This window comes from Gopherus flavomarginatus, chromosome 3 (assembly GCF_025201925.1).
Source record: "Gopherus flavomarginatus isolate rGopFla2 chromosome 3, rGopFla2.mat.asm, whole genome shotgun sequence".
Lineage (NCBI taxonomy): Eukaryota > Metazoa > Chordata > Testudines > Testudinidae > Gopherus > Gopherus flavomarginatus.
The window spans coordinates 131,555,165-131,578,325 of NC_066619.1; the positions used below are offsets into that span (position 1 = coordinate 131,555,165).

General features: G+C 45.1%; 1 protein-coding gene and 1 long non-coding RNA gene across 7 annotated transcripts in view; one reads left to right on the plus strand and one right to left on the minus strand.

Annotated features, from left to right (window-relative positions):
• Positions 1-23,161, plus strand: part of LOC127046830 (uncharacterized) — a 727,940-nt gene that overhangs the window by 335,137 nt on the left and 369,642 nt on the right. The window lies entirely within an intron of this gene.
• Positions 1-23,161, minus strand: part of NRG1 (neuregulin 1) — an 834,377-nt gene that overhangs the window by 315,581 nt on the left and 495,635 nt on the right. Inside the window, exon 2 of one of the 6 annotated variants that reach the window (XM_050944359.1) lies at positions 5,428-5,555. The exons of the other annotated variants lie outside the window; for them this stretch is intronic. Within the exon in view, the coding sequence (XP_050800316.1) occupies positions 5,428-5,551 (124 nt within the window). The 5' untranslated portion in view covers positions 5,552-5,555. The remainder of the gene's footprint in view (positions 1-5,427; positions 5,556-23,161) is intronic. 6 annotated transcript variants of the gene reach the window in all.

Sequence of the window (23,161 nt, forward strand, 5' to 3'; positions counted from 1 at the left end):
CGAATAGAGGGGAATGATCACGTCCATCGATCTGCTGGCAATGCCCCTACTTATACAGCTGTAGCAAGGCAATGTGGTTCCCCACCACCCTGGGGAGGGACGAGCCCCTCCAGCTGACAAAGTGAGTGGAGCCAGTGGAGCCTATGCCCCCTGACCCAGGGCCTGGAATTGTTGCTTAGCTGTTTGCTCAGCCCCTGCCTAAGAGCCTGAGCCACAGACGCTGCACTGCTCCACCCTGACAGAGGGCCTGGGCTTATTGTTTAATGATTTGCTCAGCTCCTGTCCAAGGACTCGCTACTGCCCACCAACTGGCCGGGAGTACCCATTTGTTTTGCCTCTACTGTTGCTGTGGCCTGAGATCCCGCAGCCAGACTAGTTCCCTGACGTAACCAGATGGACGTAGCGAGGCGGTGTGATTCCCCGCTGGCCCAGAGAGGGACAAGCTCCAGCCGAACCTTCTACAACAGCCCCAAATGCCGTTAGCCTTCTTGGCAACAAGGGCACACTGTCGACTCATATCCAGCTTCTCGTCCATTGTAACCCTTAGGTCCTTTTCTGCAGAACTGCTTCCTAGTCACTTGGTCCCTAGTCTGTAGCAGTACATGGGATTCTTACCTCCTAAGTGCAGGACTCTGCACTTGTCCTTGTTGAACCTCATCAGATTTCTTTTTGGACTAATCTTCTAATTTGTCTAGGTCCCTCTGCATCCTATCCCTACCTTCCAGCGTATCTACCACTCCTCCCATTTTAGTGCCATCTGCAAACTTGCTGAGGGTGCAGTCCATGCCTTCCTCCAGATCATTAATGAAGATACTGAACAAAACCAGCCCCAGGACCGACCCTTGGGAAACTTCACTTGATACCAGCTGACAATTAGACATGGAGCTATTGATCACTACCCATTGAGCCCGATGATCTAGCCAGCTTTCTATCCACCTTATAGTCCATTCATCCAGCCCATACTTCTTTAACTTGCTGGCAAGAATACTGTGGGAGACTGTATCAAAAGCTTTGCTAAAATCAAGGAATAACACATCCACTGCTTTCCCCTCATCCACAAACCCAGTTATCTCCTCATAGAAGGCATCTAGGTTAGTCAAGCATGACTTGCCCTTGGTGAATCCATGCTGACTGTTCCTGATCACTTTCCTCTCCTCTAAGTGCTTCAGAATTGATTCCCTGAGGACCTGCTCCATGATTTTTCCAAGGACTGAGGTGAGGCTGACTGGCCTGTAGTTCCCCAGATCCTCCTTCTTCCCTTTTTTAAAGATGGGCACTACATTAGCCTTTTTCCAGTCATCTGGGACCTCCCCCGATCACCATGAGTTCTCAAAGAAAATGGCCAATGGCTCTGCAATCACATCTGCCAACTCCTTTAGCACCTTCGGATGCAGTGCATCCGGCCCCATGGACTTGTGCTAGTCCAGTTTTTCTATATAGTCCAGAACCACTTCTTTCTCCACAGAGGGCTGGTCACCTTCTCCCCATTCTGTGCTGCCCAGTGCAGTAGTCTGGGAGCTGACCTTGTCTGTGAAGACAGGTAAAAAAACCTCTTCCGTGCCATAACTGTAATTTTCCATCATTTAGCAACAGATATAGTTGGATGCCTGGGAAGAGCCAGGCTAGAATATTACTACATCCTGGTGGGGTGCAATTATTTATTTATTCTTGAGATTTATGAAATAACAATGAGAAGGGGCACATGCCTGAGCACCCCAGTGACATCTGATAACCATGTAAGAATATAATAAATTCCAAACCATGCAGAAGCACAGAGGATAGAATATCAGGGTTGGAAGGAACCTCAGGAGGTCATCTAATCCAACACCCTGCTTGAAGGGGAACTAATCCCCAGACAGATTTTTACCCAAGGTTCCTAAATGGCCCCCTCAATGATTGAGCTCATAACTCTGGCTTTAGCAGGCTAATGCTCAAACCACTGAGCTATCCCTCCCCTAAGTACTTACTAAGTAACCAGGCAGTGCAAAAGGAAATCATAGTCTCTATTTCCCCCCTAAACATTCTCGCTCCTTGCCTTCCCCCTTCAAACAATCTCTGCTTCTTCAGCAACCCTGCTAAGAAGATAGCCCTTGCAGCTGGCCCATGTGACCAGCAGTTTCTGGATATTTCAGACCAGGATGGGAGTGCCATCCAAAGGGAAGAGACCACAGGGGCCCTTATGGAGAACGCTCTGCCAGCAACTTCATTATTATACCGAGGGGAAAGGGATCCAACCCAAGCACCTCAACAAATCTCATTGCCACTAGACGTCCAGAAGCTTCCTCCCATAGGTCTAGTAAGGCCTAATTCTTACTAGCCAGGAGGTCAGCTCTACATGTCACTCCATGAAGATGGTTTATTAAGGGCCAAACATTATGGCCCTACATTCCACTCCAATGGGCAGACAACAGCAACAACACAGCCTTCTCTGAAGGGCCACAGTCTTCATAGATGCAAGCAGTTTCAGCTCTAAAATCATCTTGAACCAAATCAGAACCATAGATCAGCTACTGGTACTTGACTGTATTAAAGAACTACTCCTTCTAAAAGCTACCATACATGATAATATTTCAGGACATTGTGGCTGTAATTGGAGAACGAGGGTCAGGTTTCAGGAGGCACGTGGATTGGTGTGACAAACATGGGCAAGTCAGGGCCAGGCTGCTACCACACAAACAGTAGAAGTTTAGCTAAGACATCTGCAAATATCTGATAGATCCTAGTACAGATGAAAAAGCTGTTCATTATGGGCCTGAACCTATGTCAATTGAAGTCAATAGCAAGACTCCCTTTGACTTCAATGGGGTTTAGATCAGGCCTTAGATAATTTGCCCAAATGTTATAAGCAGTAAAGGGGAAATTTTCAAAGGCACAAATGGCAATTAGGTCCCAAACTCCCACTGGAAATCAATGGGAATTAGGTACCTCAACTATTCATTCTGCATTTGAAAGTCTCCCCCTAAATTCTTATCATTTGAATTTTGAACTTCCATTGGTACAAACAGAAGGGGAGCATAAATGGTGCCATTTCTCAGGGTGTCACTATATGGAACCAAAATGAAGTGCATCAGTGAATCCACTAGCTACCAAAGGAATGCTTATGAAAACACAGTATTTCTGAGGCCGACTTAACAGTGTACAAAAACAATGATGAGTCCAGTGGCACCTTAAAGACTAACAAATTTATTTGGGCATAAGCTTTTGTGGGTAAAAAACCCTGGATGACTCGTGTTTGTGGATACAGACTATCACGGCTACCCCTCTGACACTTAACAGTGTAATAACTATAGTGCTTGTTTCCTTGGGTTTATTTAATTGCTAATTATTCTTAATTAGGTTTGCAGATGGTGACTGTGAAGAGTGCATGTAACAAAGAAGCAGGAATCAGGACACATTTTTCCTCAGGTCCTGAATAGAAGCCAGATCACAGAAGTGCACATTAAACAAGGGAAGTGTCTTTCCATTTCCCTGTGTTACTGAACTGTCTGCAATTAGCCCAGCTACTAGTATTTTCCATGGGTTTTTGTTTTTGAATGTATCTTTTTTTTCCAGCCCCACATACAGAAGGAGTTCCACAATCTTTCTGCCGCCCTTTCTGGCCTTTATCACCTCTTTCCAAAATGTCTGCCTCCTATGGCATGTAGTGGAGTGTTAATTTCCTTGTGTGTCAGACACATCTTCCTGTCCCTTGAGGTCATGTTTGGAGCATTCTAAATTGGAATTTTGATGGAAAACTGGTGACTTTCATTCTCTTACGTCATTTCTACAGTGTTGTAGCTGCGTTGGTCCCAGGATACTAGAGAGACTAGGTGGGTGAGGCAATATCTTTTATTGGACCAACCTTTGTTGGTGAAAGAGACAAGCTTTTGAGTTTACACAGAGCTTAGACAGAGCTCTTCAGGTCATTTTACAATCTCTTTGCTTGTCTTGAGGCCTTATTTATATACCCAGCCTAGCCATAATTTACATTATTATTGTTATTGTTATTTTATACTTAGGGCTAACATCTACTCTTTGAAAGATCCACAGGGGTAAATGCTTCCTTAATAGTGTCATTGTTCTTGCAAGTTACACCGATGCTGACTTGGAAATCTGTATTGGCCGAGGCAAGGGTTTAGACAGATGTGTTCTGGTGGAATACAGGGTCAGTGTTTCAACAGCAGCTACTCTTGCCCTCAACCATGCCTCCTGCGGAGGAAGTTTACAGCATAAACCTGTTGGTTTTGTGGAAAGAGAGACAGATGCATCTACTGATTGGTACAGAAGCAGCTGTCAGCCCCACAATTACTAGAGACCAGAGTCTCCCCTGAGATCTGCGGTGTGGTTTGTAGCACAGAATTTAATTATTAAATTACTTAACGCACTCTTTGGCTCACCTACACGGAACGATAACAGCACATACAGCTTTCAGACAAGTAACATAAATAGCAAAGGGGGCTCTCTCAACATGTAACAAATCCTTTGGATGAGATATGCACAAACCATAATGCGAGAGGAAAGAAAGAAAGAAAGAAAGACGAATAAGTTGAACCATCCCTACTGTGTGTCAGATATACATCCGTTACTAATGAGGGCCTATGCATATTTACTAACGCAGAACAACACTTAAACTCATCCTACACACACAACTCATCCTGGTACATACACAGGCATCCATGTACATCCACACACATACAGCTGCATGCACGCTGCAACCATTCAGACGGAAAAAAAAACACTAGACAAATGTGCAAACAAATGATAAAATATATATTTAAATATAATTGCAATACAGTTGCATTGTCTTTTTACTGACCGGTGTGGCCATTGAAGAGCACTAGATTCCGAACTGCTGGAGGTTAAACAAGGCTGTGGATATGATATATCTGTTCACTAGGAAATGTATATAACAACCCTGCTGCCCACTAAAAACCACATGACATATTAACTCATGACATTGTGCATGAACAGCTGTATAGGAAGCCTCAGCCAAGCCAAAAACATATGGAGACTGGTTGTTTTCTCCTCACCGTCGGCCCTTAGATTGTCAGCAATTTGGGGTAGGCATTAGGTTTTAGCAGCACCCACCACAGTGGGACCCTGGCCATGATTGGAGACTCTGGTTGTTACCACAATAGGAATATTAAATAATAATAAAGAATCTACAGTATCTAATCAATGGTTTCCCAAAAGCAAAACCACAATCTCAGCTCCTCAGCTAGCAAACAGTGGCACGGCTCTGTTGATTTCAATAGAAGATTATTTTAAATGGAACAACACCAGTTTATAGCAAGGGAGGATCTGGCCAACATTCTTAGTGTAGCTCATATCCCTTGCCTTTGCTCCCTTCCCTCCAGCTATCCCTTGTGCCTTTGCGAGAAGGGGCAGCTGGCACCTCCATTTCCAGGAAGACTCCATATGCTGCGGAGTCAATCCGCAGGCACCTACCTTTGTATTTCAGGCTTTTTCCCCTTGTCCTTCTGAGAGGCTTGAGGTTCTGGCTTGGTCTGTTGGATTGCTGAGTGCTGTCTCCTGCTGCTTCTTCTTGTTCATATTCCTGTTTGGATCCCATTGGTCTGTGAAACAAGGAAGAGAGGAGTGCTGACGGGATGAACATACCCAAGGCACTGTTGACACATATCATAACATATAGGTATGGCAAAGCTTTCATACTGAGCTGAGAATATTCACTTTCTTACACTCCCACCTCCCTGGTCATGAAAGCAGTGTTATCCTATATGTCCTAACCCTACTGGGTAGAGTTATTCTGTTGCCTTTTTGACTATCCCTTTAACAGCCATCCAGCCCTACTCTGTGGATTGCTTCTGGCCCATGGAGCACTTGATGGAGGTGGCCTGGCTGGCCATTCTCCTTATTTCCAGCTGCCAAATAGATAGATAGCTAAAACACACTTGGTACTTCCTTGGTCTTACTCTTCCCCCAAAACAATTGCCATAGATGTCACAGGGACATTACGTGATCACAGAGCGTAGATGAGATGGCTGTGTGGTCATGGATGGGGCGGGCAGCAGATCTGTGCACTTGCGAATGGGAAGGGGAGGTGTCCTGAGCATGTGGTCCATGCTATGAAAAAATCTGAGAACCTCTGTCCTGCTGCAGCATGCAGAGCAATGTGCAGTGTGCGTTATGTGATACTGAACTACTCCCTTAGAGACTGCATTTAACAACAACAGGTGCATACCACCAGCCCCAACCACCAAAAACCGGAAAAAAGAAAAAACAAAAAAAACCAAACTTACCAAGTGTGAGAGGCTGCAGGGCTTTCACAGCGCCCCCTACCGCCTCCCCAAGGTCGTCACACTAGCCCATGATAGCAGCTGTGCATACCACCTCTGGGCCATCCTGGGGAGAAGGCAGGGGCATGTAAAAACCCTACTGCTGCTGCAAAGCCTTTTTCTTCAGTGATGTGTTTTCGTCAGAAGTGTGATGCTCATCGAATGAGATCAGGATGCCATGGCACGCATGGGTGCTTGTGTGCTGGATTGCTAGGTGATACATCTTAGGTCTAGTGGCAGCACCTGCTATACTCTAGGTGTGTGTTTTCCTGCGGTACCTCATTTCACACAGCATTGTGCAAATCCTCGGTGCACACCCCTAAAGTGGTTAAAAGGAAGCGATTCCCCCAACTGCTGGAAATTCACAAGCAAGTCCACCCGCAGTGTATTTCTCCACACCATCATTCTAGAACTGATGAGGATGATTCCTGCGTACAAAGGCCATGTCTGGACGAAAGATCCGTGGCAGCGAAGAAACGTGCTCATGCAAGCAGTATGCTGTGTGTTGAAATGATACACGTGTTTGAAGGCAAATCATGCCACTCTATATACTTGAACGGGGATCATTCAATCTTCAAATATCTTTAGCTTCTAGGATTATTTTTATTTGTACTGCAGTAGCGGCTGGCAGGCCCAGTCAGGAATCCGGGCCTCATTGCTCTAGGTGCTGTACACACATATAACTAAAAGTCTACCCCAAAGAGCTTATAATCAGAATGGCTTCCTGTTTTCCTGAGGACTGAACTATTTTACTTCGGAGCTTCCCAGGGTCTTCCCTCAAATATGCTTTCAATGAGATGTGAAGAGCTCAATGTACTCTAGATCTATTTAATTACTCGTTTCCACACCTAAAGTTAAATGGCTCTGTTGTATGACACTAAATTGAAAGCTGACTGTATAATCTATCAAGGTAATAATGTTCAACGCTACTCACAGGTAACCTAATTATCAACATAGGGGCCAAGGAACATGCATAAGTAGTTTTAAACAGAGGAGCTAGCAAGTGAAAATGAAAACATTACATTTGCTTTAATAATATAAAAGAAAAATTATTGTAGTGAGGTGTGTCGAAGATGGTTGGTATCTTGGTTTGTTTTAGGAAAGTTGTCTGTGATTCATTGCTAACGGTGAGAAAGGCAAGATGAAGAGAAGCAATGATACAGTGTATACATGGCACGGTTACTGTAGTAATTTCCTTGAAATAATTAACAGTTAGGAGGAGGTTGCATATGCTATTCCAGATGTGAAAGAACAACAGATGGGCAGCTTTCTAAGGCTCTGATAATAAAATGACCTAACACTCTATTTAGAGAAACAAATTCTTCTCTTTGGCTGTTTACAGATTTTAGAAATATCACGATAAGCAAATCCAGACAGTTCAAAGCAATGATATAAAGGACAAGTGGATAAATAATGACCCAACTTTGTTACGAAACAGAGTGTAACTGTTGTATTGCTAATATAAACACAGATGACCTTTATATTTGCTCAACTTTTCGTCCTTAGCACAGGAAACAGCAGATGATCTTTATCAGACAGTAGAATCTTTCACTTTGCTTCTACTATTGAGCTGTGAGGCAGATTCTTATGCTGACTTTAAGGGCATGACAATGTCATTATCTTTTCAAAGCACATGCTGAAAACATGATATGGAGTGGAGGAGAAAGACACATGGCTTCCTGTAGCCTGGGGATAGCACGAACCTGGGCGACAGACATCCATGCCCATAGTTCTTCTTTTAATTTTCACAAAGCGAAGTCACAACATGAATAAAGTTCATAGTAAAAATAAAGCTGCAAAGCAAGAGGGTCCTATAAATATAACCTGGTAGGACAACATGTCAGCAGTTGCCCATTTGTTTTTATACAAATACAGCTAATGAATGTTGAAAGTTTCTGTATCCAGGGAATGTTTTACCTGGGCATGGAATAATTTGAATTTGTTCTTAGTAATTCATGTATTTGCATTACAATAGCACCTAGGCCCTAGCCAAGATCGGGGCCCCACTGTGCTAGAAGCTGCACAAACACACAGTGAGAGACAGTCCCTGGCTCAGTGAGCTTCCAATCTAAACAGAGGTGAGACAACAAGTGGCAGAAAAGTGATATCTTTATCCCCATTTTACAGACAGGGATTTCAGGCCCACAGCAATTAACTGACTTGCTTAAGGTCACACAGAAAAGTCTGGGGCAGAGTCAGGAACTGACCCCAGATTTCCCACCTCTTAGTCCCGTGCTTTAACTACGGTATGTCCTCCCACTCTGCCGGGGGAAATTCAAGAGAAATTATTTCTATTAAAACACAATTAGTCAGGGTTTAATGTATGCTACTAATTCCCTTTCCCCTCCAATTATTAGAATTAATTCATATTTATAGAGGCCCCAGTCAGAGTCACCTTTGTGCTGACACATAGAACCACACAGCTCTTGGCCCAAAGACCTCTGTACCTCACTCCTCTGCCACAAACAAACATGACACAAGACATTCTGCTGTTTGGTGCACATGGTCAATGCTGAATCCAAGGGAACAAATTCCAAACAAACAGCAAGCCTTTCATAAAAGCCTTTGTGGGTTCCCCCCTCCCCAGGGATGGGGCAATGCATCTCTCTTTGGAACTGAGAGGTGCCAAAGAGTGGCTAGTGGTGCCTGACACAGAGTGGGTATGAAGACAATACAGTGAAAGCCAGTATGGAGTGAGGGGACAAGGCCAGTAGGCAGGGCAAGCACTAGGGGTGTGGGACATGCCAGTGTTGGGAAGGATCCTGACTAGGGGAAAGGAGCTGTGCATTGGACCACAGTATCCCCAGCAGTTGGCATCTGGACTGGGCCCACATACCCAATGGCCAGTGCCTGGAAGGGGCCCAGGTACCCAATGGCCAACACCCATAAGAGGCCTATGTACCCAATGGTTGGCACCTGGAAGGGGACCTTGTACCAAATGGCTGGCACCTGGAAGGGGCCCAGGTACTCAATGGCCAGTGCCTGGAAGGGGCCCAGGTACCCAATGACTGGCACCTGGAATCTGGAAGGTGTCCGGGTATGCAACGACCAGCGCCTGTAAGGGGTCTGGGTACCCAATGGGTGGTGCCTGTAGAGGGCCGACGTTCCCAACCGCCGGTGCCAGGTGAGGGAGGACCATACTCAACAGCTGGTGCCAGGTACCAGCCACCATTTTTTAGTACGCAACACTGATGGTTTGGGAGATGTTTCAATGCATATGGCTACAAAATGCTTCAGGAAGCTGTTATCTATATGGTTACTAGGTTTGGAGCAGTATTCATCCAATCCCTACATGGCAGCTGTCTCACTCTTCCTAACAGCCCCTGCTCATGTAGATCCCAGCTCTTAACATCCCCTGTGTTCCTGCATTTGCAATGAAAGGAGGGAAGAACAGCAAGAACATGTTTCTATTTACTTTTTTCAAATATTATTGGATTTAACTTTTTTGCCTCTTCCTCCATTTACTTCTGCACCACTGTTCCTCCCCCATTTTCCATGGCTCAGTCCAACCCCTATTTTCTCAGCAACTACCCCTGGATGGTGCATCTGCTCTCAGGATGTTGTTCCCAAAAGCTAAATTGGAGATTTAAACTTGGCAATAACTAGCATTTATTGACAGTCTGCATCTTAGGTCCCAATTCAGCAAAGCAATTAAGCAGATGCGTAATTTTAAGCACACATTTGAATGCTGTACTGAAACTGGGCATTGGGTCACACATTCACCGCAGAAGTTTGGGGAATGGTGCCCAGCTGCAGACCAAGGGGCAGTCGCAAGGCAGGTGAAACACTAACAATAGCAGTCACTCATCAGCTGGCACTGTTCCCATCCAGAAGGGGGTGCTGTGCTATTCCATAGAGCTGCCTGGAGATGACATTAGGCTTGGTTGTAAGATGTCCTTGGGATTCACATTACAAAGGTACAGGCTTGGTCCCTTAGGCTCTGAGCAGCATTGTATAGATATCTCATGGTGTACAGGGCGTAGTAAGTTCCTTTGCCAAAGAATTGTCCCATTTGATCCAACTGATAGAATATAACTAGCTTTAAACTTGCCTGCTGAGGAAGCTAGGCTGGGAGAGTGCTTTGAAAGTAGCGCCTCAGGGCACTGAACTCTCTTAGAACAATATCATCGGGGTCCTTAGCTCCACAGTGGAACACGGCTCACCTCTAAACTACTAGCAAACTGCTATTAAGGGAAGTAGTCATGAGCAGATTTTAATGGCAAACTCCAAGGCAAGGCACTTGGCTCTGAACTTTGCATTCCAGGACATTGCCCATTGTCCCTTCCTCTGCCCATCTCTAACATGGCTTCCCTGGCAGTCTGCCACAATGTCTGTGGAAAAAGCTAAACTGGGAGCTGTTGAACGCTTTCCTCAACATTATCACCAGTCAAGTAATATCAATTAGAAGTGTGGGCTGCCAAGGAATTCCTGGTGGAGCTGGGTGGAGGCTTTCTATACAAGGAGGATGAGTTCTAGGGACTGGACTTCCATGAAAGCATGTAGTGCTTGTTACTTAAAATTGTCTACAAAAGTGAATGAGAAGAAAAGGAGAACTCAATGAATTACAGAATGGAAAGTACACCATTGTTTCCTGACTCCTGAACTTTAGTGGATTCCCAGAAAACTGAAACAGAAACTGATCAGAGATAAACAAGCCCTGATGGTGGAGCAGAGAAAAACACCAGTTTACCTGATGAAACTTGTGTAGAATTACAACAGTGCTGGGAACATATACAACAAACTGGGAGCAAACTGCTGGAAGAGAATGAACAGGAGAAGACTCCCAAAGAGGAATCTACTGCTCACAGTCAGGAATTATAGTTTTTGTGCCATTTTATGCATCACAAGGCAATGGAAATAAAAAATGAGACCAGATAATATGAACTTTCAAAAAGAGTTCAGTCCCCACTCAGACACCTACATAAAGGGCTCAGATTCAGAAAACTGCCCAGCACCCAGCAGTTCCAACTGAGACCAGTGGAGAATTCCCCACTTCCTTCATCTATTGATAACAGTGGAAATGCTGGGCCCATTGGAAAATCTGACATCCTCCCCTCTCCTTTTTGGGAGGGGCTGTGCATAAATGGGTGCTGAGCTCTTTGGAAAATCTGTCTCAGAGTCCTTCTGCAGTATTGCCAATCCCTAAAATTCAAAACACCAGAACATGAATCAGATGGTCCAAAATCAGGAGACTGAATTAAAAATCCTGAAATAATAATAATAATAATAATAAACAATAATAATAATAATAAAAAATACACTGAGGGTTCTGTTTTTTTTTGTCTTCTGGTTTTTGAGCCTATAGGATGCCTTCAGGCCACATTTGCAAACTTTTCTCCACTACCACGAAAGCTAGAAACTTTTTAATGACAAATGGAAGCTGAGATATCTCACATCAGCCCAAGCCTCAGGAGACACAGCTTTAAGAAACACACTAAATATCATAAGAATTGGCAATGCTGCTGCTGTGCCTTGTTACGCCAGCTGTCTGGGATCACTCTGTAATGTTACCTGTACCCTACGTGTGGCAATGAAGACGCACAATGGGCAGCGTTAAGGATAGATTTTCCACTTTTAGGCTGGAATTTCCTAGTCATTTGTGCAACAACTTCATTGTCACTTACAAAGACACAGTATTACCATTTTTATTTAATTTACTGTTTAATGTTCATAACTCTTATAAACTTGGAAGGGGAGTTCTCGTCCTCATTTCTTTGTTTATTTCAATCTTTTTTGTTTGCAAACACTGATCTTCCGCACTTGGAGAAAAAATAACATTGTCCCTCTGAAAGATGGAGGTAAGCCAGAACCAAAACCATGGATCCAAATATCCCCAGACTTTGGAGTAGTCAAAATCTTGACCTGAAGCTCAATTCTGCAGTGTACAGCCGTGTTTCATTTCTATGTAAGTATAGTCAGACGTAATATGGGTGGCTCATAATGTTCCTGCAAAACAGTTTGCTACCGTCTTCAAGTTGCTTCTGCGGGTTCTATTTCCATTAAACAACAAGAAAAGAGTAGATTAAAAAAATCCTAAAAAATGACACATTTAGAATCTGAAGAATATTCCTTGCCATGGCCCCAATTCAGGGAAAGTATTTAAGGATGTGCTTAAATCCATCCCTATCCAGCTAAGCACTTTTCTCTATACTTGAAGTTAAGCATGTGCCTATGTGCTCTGCTGAGTAAGAGACTAGCTCAAGACAATTTTTAGGTAGTTCAAATTGTTGTGCCTCAGCTTCTTAATAGTATCTTTGCAGATTTAGACCCCAATCCTGCAAAGATTTACGCATATCTAACTTTACACACAGTGGAGCCAATTTCACACTGCGGAGGCCAATGGGAGCTTTGCTATGGACTTCAGCGGGCATAGAAGCAACCCCCGCAAGTCAGTGTGTAAAATGAAGCCAGGCGTAAGCCTTTGGTAAGATGGGCCTTTGTTTGTTCTTTTATGATTTTAAGATAAACAAGTTGAGATCTAAATGACCACGGAAAATTAAATACACTCTTATCCTTTGTGGTTGAGGACAAGATGAAACAAGAATCTGTGCAACATATTTCATGCTTGTGTTTATCTAAGAAAAACATTTTCTTAATTCATTTGTTTATTCTTCTTTACTTTTAGCCTCGCTTTCTTCATCACTTAAAAAAAAATAAAAGTCAATGGAAGAAACCCCCCAAACACCTGGCAGTTGATTTCAATGATAAACGATTAGAAGGCAGATCCAGCCACGGCTCAGATGAAAAAGAAAAGCTCAAGCTGATGTAGCCATGTCTCCTTTAGCCGAGTTAACCTAACTTAAATGCAGGCTGCACTGTAGAGCTGGCTCTGCCGATTTGTTCTAATTGGCGGCATTAGTCACCCATGTGGCACTAGTGTAATTTTCTTTTACGAGCAGTTTCACAGAATTAAGAATAATGGAGTGTTTTCCAACAGATGTAATTAAAACATTGATGGAGCAGTTTCACTATTTCACTGTGGTGTTAGTTAAAGACTGGAGAGTGAATGTCACTGAAGAAATAACCGATTGCATTTATGGAGATTATGGGTCTGTTTTGTGTGGCAGTTTTTCAAACAGGCTATAGTATTATCCCCATTTATCCAAAACCCTATCATCCGAACCTCCACATTATCCAAATGCCTTCCTTGTCTCACAAGTATCTCATGCTGGGGGACAAGGAAGGGATTTGGATAATACAGAGGTTCGGATAATAAAGCAGAGATCCCCAGCCAGGACTCTGAGGAGGAGGAAGAAGGCAAGTCTGTGACTAAAGAGGAGACCATCCTGCTGCTAAATGGATCCTATGGCAGGCATGGAGTCCTCTGTAGCCCCCCTGTCCTGGGAGCAAGGAAGCAGGGCAGAGCACAGACCGCTGGCCACTGCAAGGAGAAAGATAAGCCCCCGGCCAGAGGGGAGGCCACTCTACTACTGACTAGCTTCTGTCCTCTTGACTATCCAAATTCCCTATTATCTGAATAAAAATTGTTCCCCCCCAGACTATTTGGGCATTATACTGTATATAGGGACTGAGGGTGGGATTACAAAGGAGCTAGGTGGTTTTCAGTGGGACTCTCTTACTGTCCTTTGGAAATTCGCAGCCTTAGGCTGGGATTCCTCACTCCGGGACATTGGTTTCATGCTATGCAGAATTACGAGGTGTAGAACTGGTGTAACAAAGTGGAGGATCAGGCCTTTATACTTTCAATATTTATTTAGATTTCAGTTCTAGACAAACTCCATACCAAAGAAAACCCACCTCCAGCCAAGCGGTGGGGAATCCTCCACATACGTTTATTGCACAAGAACATAGGAGATAGAAAATAAGAATTGAGCAAGGCACAGAACTTCTTCCTCCCATCCAAACACACATCATGTAGTAACCAGTCATGTGACCAAAACACCTCTGACCCATGATACTTTCCTTCCTTGGAGATATGATTGCAATACGTGTAGACACACCTGAGCTAACTTTCATGTAATGTAGTGATACTCTGACCTCAGGAGCCAAATTAGCAATCAACATTCCCCAAAAGAGCCAGAGTAGCGTAAATTCATTGTTTCATTTATATATATATATATATTCGCTCTCGGGACTGAGAGGGACAAGATGTACACCTAGGCTTCCCAATCTTTCTGAATCAGTCTTTCATGTTTCAAAATAGTAAGTAATAGCCAGGCAAAGCGGATTAGTCTTATGTTTGTTTTCTTAACTTGTAAATGTGTCTTTTTGCTGGAAGGATTTTTACGTCTGTTTGCTGTAACTTTGTATCTCAGGCTAGGGGGAGGGAGGTCCCTCTAGTCTATATGAATCTGAGTACCCTGTAAAGCATTTTCCATCCTGATTTTACAGAGATAATTTTTACCTTTTCTTTCTTTAATTAAAAGCTTTCTTTTTAAGAACCTGATTGATTTTTCCTTGTTTTAGAATCCAAGGGATTGAGTCTAAACTCACCAGGGATAGGTGGGGGGCAAGGAGGGGGGACGGTTAATTCCTCTTTGTTTTAAGATCCAAGGAGTTTGGATCTGTGTAGCCTCTCAAGGCAACCCCAGGAGGGGAGAGTCTGGGGGGAAAAAGTGGGGGATGGTTAATTTCTCCTTGTTTTAAAGACACAAGGGGTTTGGCTCTTGGGTTCCCCAGGGAAGGTTTTGGGGAAACAGAAGTGTGCCAGACACAGACTTCTGGCTGGTGGCAGTGTACCAAATTTAAGCTAGTAATTAAGCTTAAAAGTGATCATGTAGGTCCCCACTTCTTGAACTCTAAAGTTCAAAGTGGGGAAAAACCTTGACATGGTGAGCAGCGTTGGGATTTCTAGGAGGCCCTGGAATTAGCAAAGGTTAAACTGGATGTACCAGCCAACCCTAACAACCCTTCTCCAGGTACTGTTTCCCATCCCAGAAAATGCCCACCTACAAGACAGGTGATGACACTGAGGCCTTCTTAGAAAACTTTGAAAGGACCTGCCATGGGTACAACATCTCCACCTGAGCATGCCTGTCGGCGGTTCAGGGCCCTAAGGTGGAAACCAGATGTGTCATTTACCCAACATGCCTACCACATTGGAAAGAATTGGAATGCCTGGATATCAGGAGCAAATGTTAAATCTCTGGAAGAGCTGTCCCTCCTAATGCAAATGGAATAGTTCTTAGAGGGTGTTCCTGAGGAAATAGAAAGGTACATCCTAGATGAGAAGCCCAAAACTGTAACCGAGGCGGGGAGATTGGATCCAGATGGATGGAAGTGGCAGAAAAGAAAAAAGCTACTAGCAAGGGGAGCGAATATCACAGGGGGCAAACCGAAAATAAACCCTATCACCAGGGGCAACCCAAGACCCCACCTACAACCCAAGGAAAGTCCCAGGCACTCTATTGTCCCACCTCACCAGTCTCCAGCAACCCACCTTGGCCCAGTGACCAGTCAGCTGGGCGGTGCTTTAAATGTAATGAACTGGGACATATAAAGGCCAACTGCCCCAAGAACCCCAACCGAGTGCAGTTCATTACACCACCATGACACCAAAGATCCCCAGGCCCACATGCCTCTCAAATACCCTCGGAGCAAAGGGAAACCTTGAAAGTGGGCGGAAAGAAGGTTATCACATGAAGAGACATGGGGGCACAAGTGTCAGCTATCCACCAATCCTTAGTGGACCCCAAATTCATCAACCCAGAGGCCCAAGTTACAATTTACCCATTCATGTCAAAATCTGTAAACTTGCCTACAGCTGAACTGCCTGTCCAGTATAAGGGCTGGTCAGGAATGTGGACTTTTGCAGTCTATGACAATTATCCCATCCTCATGCTGCTGGGGGATGACTTGGCCAACCAGGTGAAGTGGGCCAAGAGGGTGGGAATGGTTACACGCAGCCAAGCCAGGCAAGCTTCCAGACCCATCCCTGTTCCTGAGCCGTCCACAAGGGCCCCGTCTGTGTCACCAGAGACCCAGACAGAGGTGGTGGACCCGGATCCCCTGCCAACGACGGCAACAGCCACAATGCATCCAGTCCCAGAACCGGAACTGGAAAAGCAACCAGCACCAGAACCGGTGCCAGCACTGACGCCAGTGCTTGCAAACCCATCTACAACCCCAAAGCCAGAGGGCACCAGTGGGCCTGAACTGGCAGAAGCAGCAGACAGCCCTACACAAGAGGCTCAGCCAGAGCCTGAAATATCGCATAGTGCACCAGCGGAAAGTGGTTCACCATCAACAAAAACAACCCCATCACCTACATCGCTTCCAGAGGGACCAAGCCAAAGTCCACAGTCTAAGGAGGAACTGGTGTCTCCAGCCTCAAGGGAACAGTTCCAGACTGAGCAGGAAGCAGATGACAGCCTTCAGAAAGCTTGAGAGGCGGCACAAAGCACCCCACACCTCTCAGCTCTTCTAACCGATCCCGGTTTGTTGTAGAATAAGGACTTTTATACAAGGAGACTCTTTCTGGTGGACACCAGGAAGACTGGCATCCTCAGAAACAGTTGGTAGTTCCAACTAAGTACTGGGGAAAGCTCTTAAGCTTAGCCCATGATCATCCCAGTGGCCATTCTGGGGTGAACAGAACCAAAGACAGGTTGAGGAAGTCCTTCCACTGGGTGGGGATGGGCAAGGACATTGCTAATTATGTCCGGTCTTGTGAGGTGTGCCAAAGAGTGGGAAAGCCCCAAGACCAGGTCAAAGCCCCTCTCCAGCCACTCCCCATAATTGAGGTCCCATTTCAGTGAGTAGCTGTGAATATTCTGGGTCCTTTCCCAAAAAAAAGACCCCCAGAGGAAAGCAGTACTTACTGACTTTTGTGGACTTTGCTATCCGATGGCCGGAAGCAGTAGCTCTAAACAACACCAGGGCTAAAACTGTGTGCCAGGCCTTAACATACATTTTTGCCAGGGTAGGTTGGCCCTCCGACATCCTTACAGATTCGGGAACTAATTTCCTGGCAGGGACCATGAAAAATCTGTGGGAAGCTCATGGGGTGAATCACTTGGTTGCCACCCCTTACCACCATCAAACCAATGGCCTGGTGGAGAGGTTTAATGGAACTTTCGGGGCCATAATACGTAAATTCATAAATGAACACTCCAATGATTGGGACCTAGTGTTGCAGCAGTTGCTTTTTGCCTACAGGGCTGTACCACATCCCAATTTAGGGTTTTCACCATTTGAACTTGTGTATGGCCACGAGGTTAAGGGGCCATTACAGTTGGTGAAGTAGCAATGGGAGGGGTTTATTCCTTCTCCAAGAACTAACATTCTAGACTTTGTAAGCAACCTACAAAGCACCCTCCAACACTCTTTAGCCTTTGCTAAAGAAAACCTAAAGGATGCTCAGGAAGAGCAAAAGACCTGGTATGATAAACATACCAGACGGTGTTCCTTCAAAGTAGGAGACCAGCTTATGGTCTTAAAGGCACAACAGGCCCATAAGATGGAAGAGTCATGGGAAGGGCCCTTCACGGTCCAAGAGCGCCTGGGAGCTGTTAAATATCTCATAGCATTCCCTACCTCCACCCTACAGCCTAAACTGTACCATGTTAATTCTCTCAAGCCCTTTTATTCCGAAGACTTAAAGGTTTGTCAGTTTACAGCCCAGGGAGAAGATGACGCTGAGTGGCCTGAAGGTGTCTACTACAAAGGAAAAAGTGACGGTGGCGTGGAAGAGGTGAACCTCTCCACAACCTTGGAACGTCTGTAGTGGCAACAGATCAAGAAGCTGTGCACTAGCTTCGCCCCATTGTTCTCAGCCACCCCAGGACGGACTGAACGGGCATACCACTCCATTGACACAGGTAATGCTCACCCAATTAGAACCCCACCCTACCGGGTGTCTCCTCATGCCCAAACTGCTATAGAACAGGAGATCCAAAACATGCTACAGATGGGTATAATCCGCTCATCTACCAGTGCATGGGCATCTCCAGTGGTTCTGGTACCCAAACCAGATGGGGAAATACGCTTTTGCGTGGACTACCATAAGCTAAATGCTGTAACTCGTCCCAACAACTATCTAATGCCACGCACCGATGAGCTATTGAAGAAATTGGGATGTGCCCAGTTCATCTCTACAATAGACTTAACCAACGGGTACTGGCAAGTACCGCTAGATGAACCCACCAAAGAAAGGTCAGCCTTCATCACCCATGCAGGCATGTATGAATTTAATGTGCTTCCTTTCAGGCTGCGAAATGCACCCTCCAACTTCCAAAGACTTGTAGATGGTCTCCTAGCAGGATTGGGAGAATATGCAGTTGCCTGCCTCGATGATGTGGCCATTTTTTCTGATTCATGGGCAGAACACCTGGAAAAAGTCTTTGAAAGCATCAGACAGGCAGGACTAACTGTTAAAGCTAAAAATGTCAAATAGGCCAAAACAGTGACTTACCTTGGACATCAGGTGGGTCAAGGAACAATAAACCCCCTACAGGCCAAGGTGGATGCTATCCAAAAGTGGCCTGTCCCAAAGTCAAAGAAACAGATCCAATCCTTCTTAGACTTGGCTGGGTATTACAGGTGATTTGTACCACACTACAGCCAAATCGCTGCCCCACTAACAGACCTGACCAAAAAGACCCAGCTGAATGCAGTTAAGTGGACTGATGAGTGTTAGAAGGCCTTTACCCAGCTTAAGGCAACACTCATGTCTGACCCTGTGCTAAGGGCCCCAGACTTTGACAAACCATTCCTAGTAACCACAGATGCATCTGAGAGTGGTGTAGGAGCAGTTTTAATGCAAGAAGGACCGGATCAAAACTTCCATCCCATCGTGTTTCTCAGCAAGAAACTGTTTGAGAGGGAAAGCCACTGGTCAATCAGTGAAAAAGAATGCTACGCCATTGTGTAAGCCCTGGTAAAGCTACGCCCATACGTTTGGGGACAGCGGTTCCAGCTACAAACCGACCATGCTGCACTAAAGGGGCTTCATACTGCCAAGGGAAACAACAAAAAACTGCTTCGATGGAGTTTAGCTCTCCAAGATTTTGATTTTGAAATTCAACACATTTCAGGAGCTTCTAACAAAGTAGCTGATGCACTCTCCCGTGAAAGTTTCCCAGAATCAACTGGTTAAAAATTGTCCTTGAAATGTGAGAAGTCTTGTAGTTTTACATAGTTAGCAGTATATGTAAAGGTGCATGTGTTTTATCAATCTGTTTATTCTAAAGTTCTAGGAAGAAATCACCGCCAGTGTGGTTCCACACTGTCTGAGATTTGGGGGGCGTGTCATAAACAGATGGTTAAGGTTTAATGTCTCTTTTACCTGTAAAGGGTTAAGAAGCTCCATGAACCTGGCTAACACCTGACCAGAGGACCAATGGGGGGACAAGATACTTTCAAATCTTGGTGGAGGGAAGTCTTTCTGTGTGCTTTTTGTTTTGTTCGTTGTTCGCTCTCGGGACTGAGAGGGACAAGATGTACACCCAGGCTTCCCAATCTTTCTGAATCAGTCTTTCATGTTTCAAAATAGTAAGTAATAGCCAGGCAAAGCGGATTAGTCTTATGTTTGTTTTCTTAACTTGTAAATGTGTCTTTTTGCTGGAAGGATTTTTACGTCTGTTTGCTGTAACTTTGTATCTCAGGCTAGGGGGAGGGAGGTCCCTCTAGTCTATATGAATCTGAGTACCCTGTAAAGCATTTTCCATCCTGATTTTACAGAGATAATTTTTACCTTTTCTTTCTTTAATTAAAAGCTTTCTTTTTAAGAACCTGATTGATTTTCCTTGTTTTAGAATCCAAGGGATTGAGTCTAAACTCACCAGGGATTGGTGGGGGGAAAGGAGAGGGGGACGGTTAATTCCTCTTTGTTTTAAGATCCAAGGAGTCTGGATCTATGTAGCCTCTCAAGGCAACCCCGGGTGGGGAGAGTCTGGGGGGAAAAAGTGGGGGATGGTTAATTTCTCTTTGTTTTAAGACCCAAGGGGTTTGGGTCTTGGGTTCCCCAGGGAAGGTTTTGGGGAAACAGAAGTGTGCCAGACACAGACTTCTGGCTGGTGGCAGCGTACCAAATTTAAGCTAGTAATTAAGCTTAAAAGTGATCATGCAGGTCCCCACTTCTTGAACCCTAAAGTTCAAAGTGGGGAAAAAACCTTGACACTGCGTAACTCCATTTTGGGTAACAAGTTGTGTATATATTATTTCCTTAAAGGAATAACAGACTAAATATATCTGTACTGTCCAAGAGAGGGCTTGGCAATACAATACATGCCTTTCTGGGGGAAGATCCAGGACTAGAGGACTGTTGGGGTCACCCTGCAGCATAACCCAGGCTGGTAAGAGCCAAGGTGTGGCTGGCTGGCTAGCTGCAGCACACACACCGACATTGCTGGGAGTGACTTACATGCTGAAGGCTGTTTGTGAGCAGTCCAGGCTGGAGGCTGCAGCAGCAAGGCTTTGTAAAGGGCACCCCAGGTTACATAGCAGGGGTGATACAACCACTGATTAGCCTGGATTGTGCCCTGGTATGTCACAATATACCCTCCCAGTCTTGCAAATACAAGAAAGAAAGAAAGGAAGAAAGAAAGAAAGATGAAACTGTGATAGATAATTTGCTAGTACTTTACACTAAAAATAGCTTTTCTTGATTTTGAAATGTGCTGAATTGTCTCTCTAACTTGTTTTCATGTTTGGAGCTACCACTGTGCCTCACATAAAACAAACTTGGGATGTGAGGTTCTGTCAGTTGTCAGGCAACATGATTCATTAACAAGGAAAGAAGCTGACATTTCAAGTGATGGTGAATTGGAGGTTGTAAGTCAGGATGAGTTGACTGCACTTGTATATTTCATCTTTATCCTTTTTCTTTATAAAATAAAAAACACCCGGTGATATATGTGACACTTCACTCTGAAGGGCTGGGCACACCATTTAGAACTGCAGCAACGGAAGTGAGAACTTTCCCACTGTGCTTTATAAAATACATATCAGCTTTGGCCTGCAAAGACCTATCAAAGAATTCAGAGTACACTTGCTAAGACAATTATATCCCAGGGCCTCTTGCAGAAAACACTTACAATTTTTGCATGGTTGACTGAGTTCTGGAGGTTTGCCTTTGATGTAGATGAGATAAGTAAAATATGAAACATCATGGATAGCAAACTTTCATCAGGGCCAGCTCTAGGTTTTTTGCTGCCCCTAGCAAAAAAAAATTTGGCTGCCCCCACCCTAGCCCAGGGCTCCCCCCCGCACTTCTCTGCTGCCCCAGCCCTGGGCTCTCCCCCCTGACCTGCACCCCCTGCCACCCCAGCTCTGGGCCTCCCCCGACCCACACCCCCCTGCCACCCCAGTTCTGGGCTCTTCCCCCCCAAACCACATCTTTCTGACATCCCAGCCCTGGGCTCCCCACCCCTACACCCAGTGCTGCCCCAGCTCTGGGCTCCCCACTTCCCCCTCATCAGTGCCCCCCCATCCAGAAACCCCTTGCCACCCCAGCCCTGGGCTCTGCCCCCTCCACCTGCACCCCCTGCCACCCCAGCCCTGGGCTCTCCCCCCCACCACCTGCACCCTCCTTCTGCCCCAGCCCCGGGTCACTGGTAACTTGCTCCCAGGGCAGGTCATTCAGCAGGAATTTTGGATGTGCACAGAACACAGACAGGATTGGTTCCCTGCTCCAAGGCTGGCTCTATAGGCAGGGAGCTAACCAAGGAACTACAGCTCCCAGGGCCCCCTGTTGGTTCTCAGCTCCCAGGCTGGATCCCTGCCAGCTGCCGTCCCTGCAAATGGGCTGCCCCAAGCAGCTGCTTGCTTTGCTGGTGCCTAGAGTTGCCCCTGCTTCTCATATTCTCTCACTTAATTATTATTGTGCATATTACTGATGAAATTATTATGAGGAAAAGCTCTCGCCCACAAAGCTGTTTCTATGGGCTCATTTTAGTTTACCTTAATATAAGTTCCTCTGCATTATTTATTAGCTTTCTTGGTATTCAAAGTGAAGATTATATTTCACATTTTTTCCTCTTCAAAAATGACCCAATTCCAGGGACAATTTTCTTGGTCTATTAATCCAGACTGAACCCTAGCATCTCTGCTGAGTTGGAACAGGGTGGAGTTACAAAGAGCAAAAATGGTGTAAGCAAGAGAAATTCTTAGAGTCTAACAAGCAGAAAGTGAGCTTCTGCATTTGCTGGACCCCAGACGTTCCACAGTCTGCCTAGGCTATGAAGACATCAAAGCAATTTGCCTGTTCAGAAAGGACAGTAACGATGTAGTAGTGCAACAGGTATATTGTCTTCCTTTTGTGACTCTAGCTAGTGGTGACCATGCTCATGGGAATGATACAAAGGACTAAGTAAGCATGTCTTACTAGAGAAATGGGTTCTTCCCCAGTTTACTGACTATCCATAAGCCAAGAAATAATCATACAGAGGTCACAGTCCATAGATATTGAGCTTCATTGGGATGTTATCTAGGGATGGTAATAATAATACCTAGCTCTTATGTAATACTTTCCAGCCCTCGATCTCAAAGCACTTTACAACGGAGGTCAGAATCATTATGCCCATTTTACAGCTAGGGAAGCTGAGGCTCAAAGAGGTGAAGTCAATTGCCCAAAGTCACACAACAAGCCAATGGCAGAGCCAGGAATGAACGAAGAAAATGGTCAAATCTTGGCCAGGTAGATGTACTGCAGAATGGCAAGCAACAATCACCATATCCATGTGATGGGCCACAACTGACACTATCATGGGAGCGTTGGTTGTGACTCTATAGTTAAGAATGAGTTTTTCACTGGCAGCAGGGATTAAGGACAAAATTTCAAAGCAGCTAAGTGACCTAGGAGCCTAAATTCCATTTTCAAAAGTGACTTAATCACCAGATGGGGAGGGCTCTGAGTTACTACAGAGAATTCTTTCCCTGGTATCTTGCTGGTGGGTCTTTCCCACATGCTCAGGATCTAACTGAGC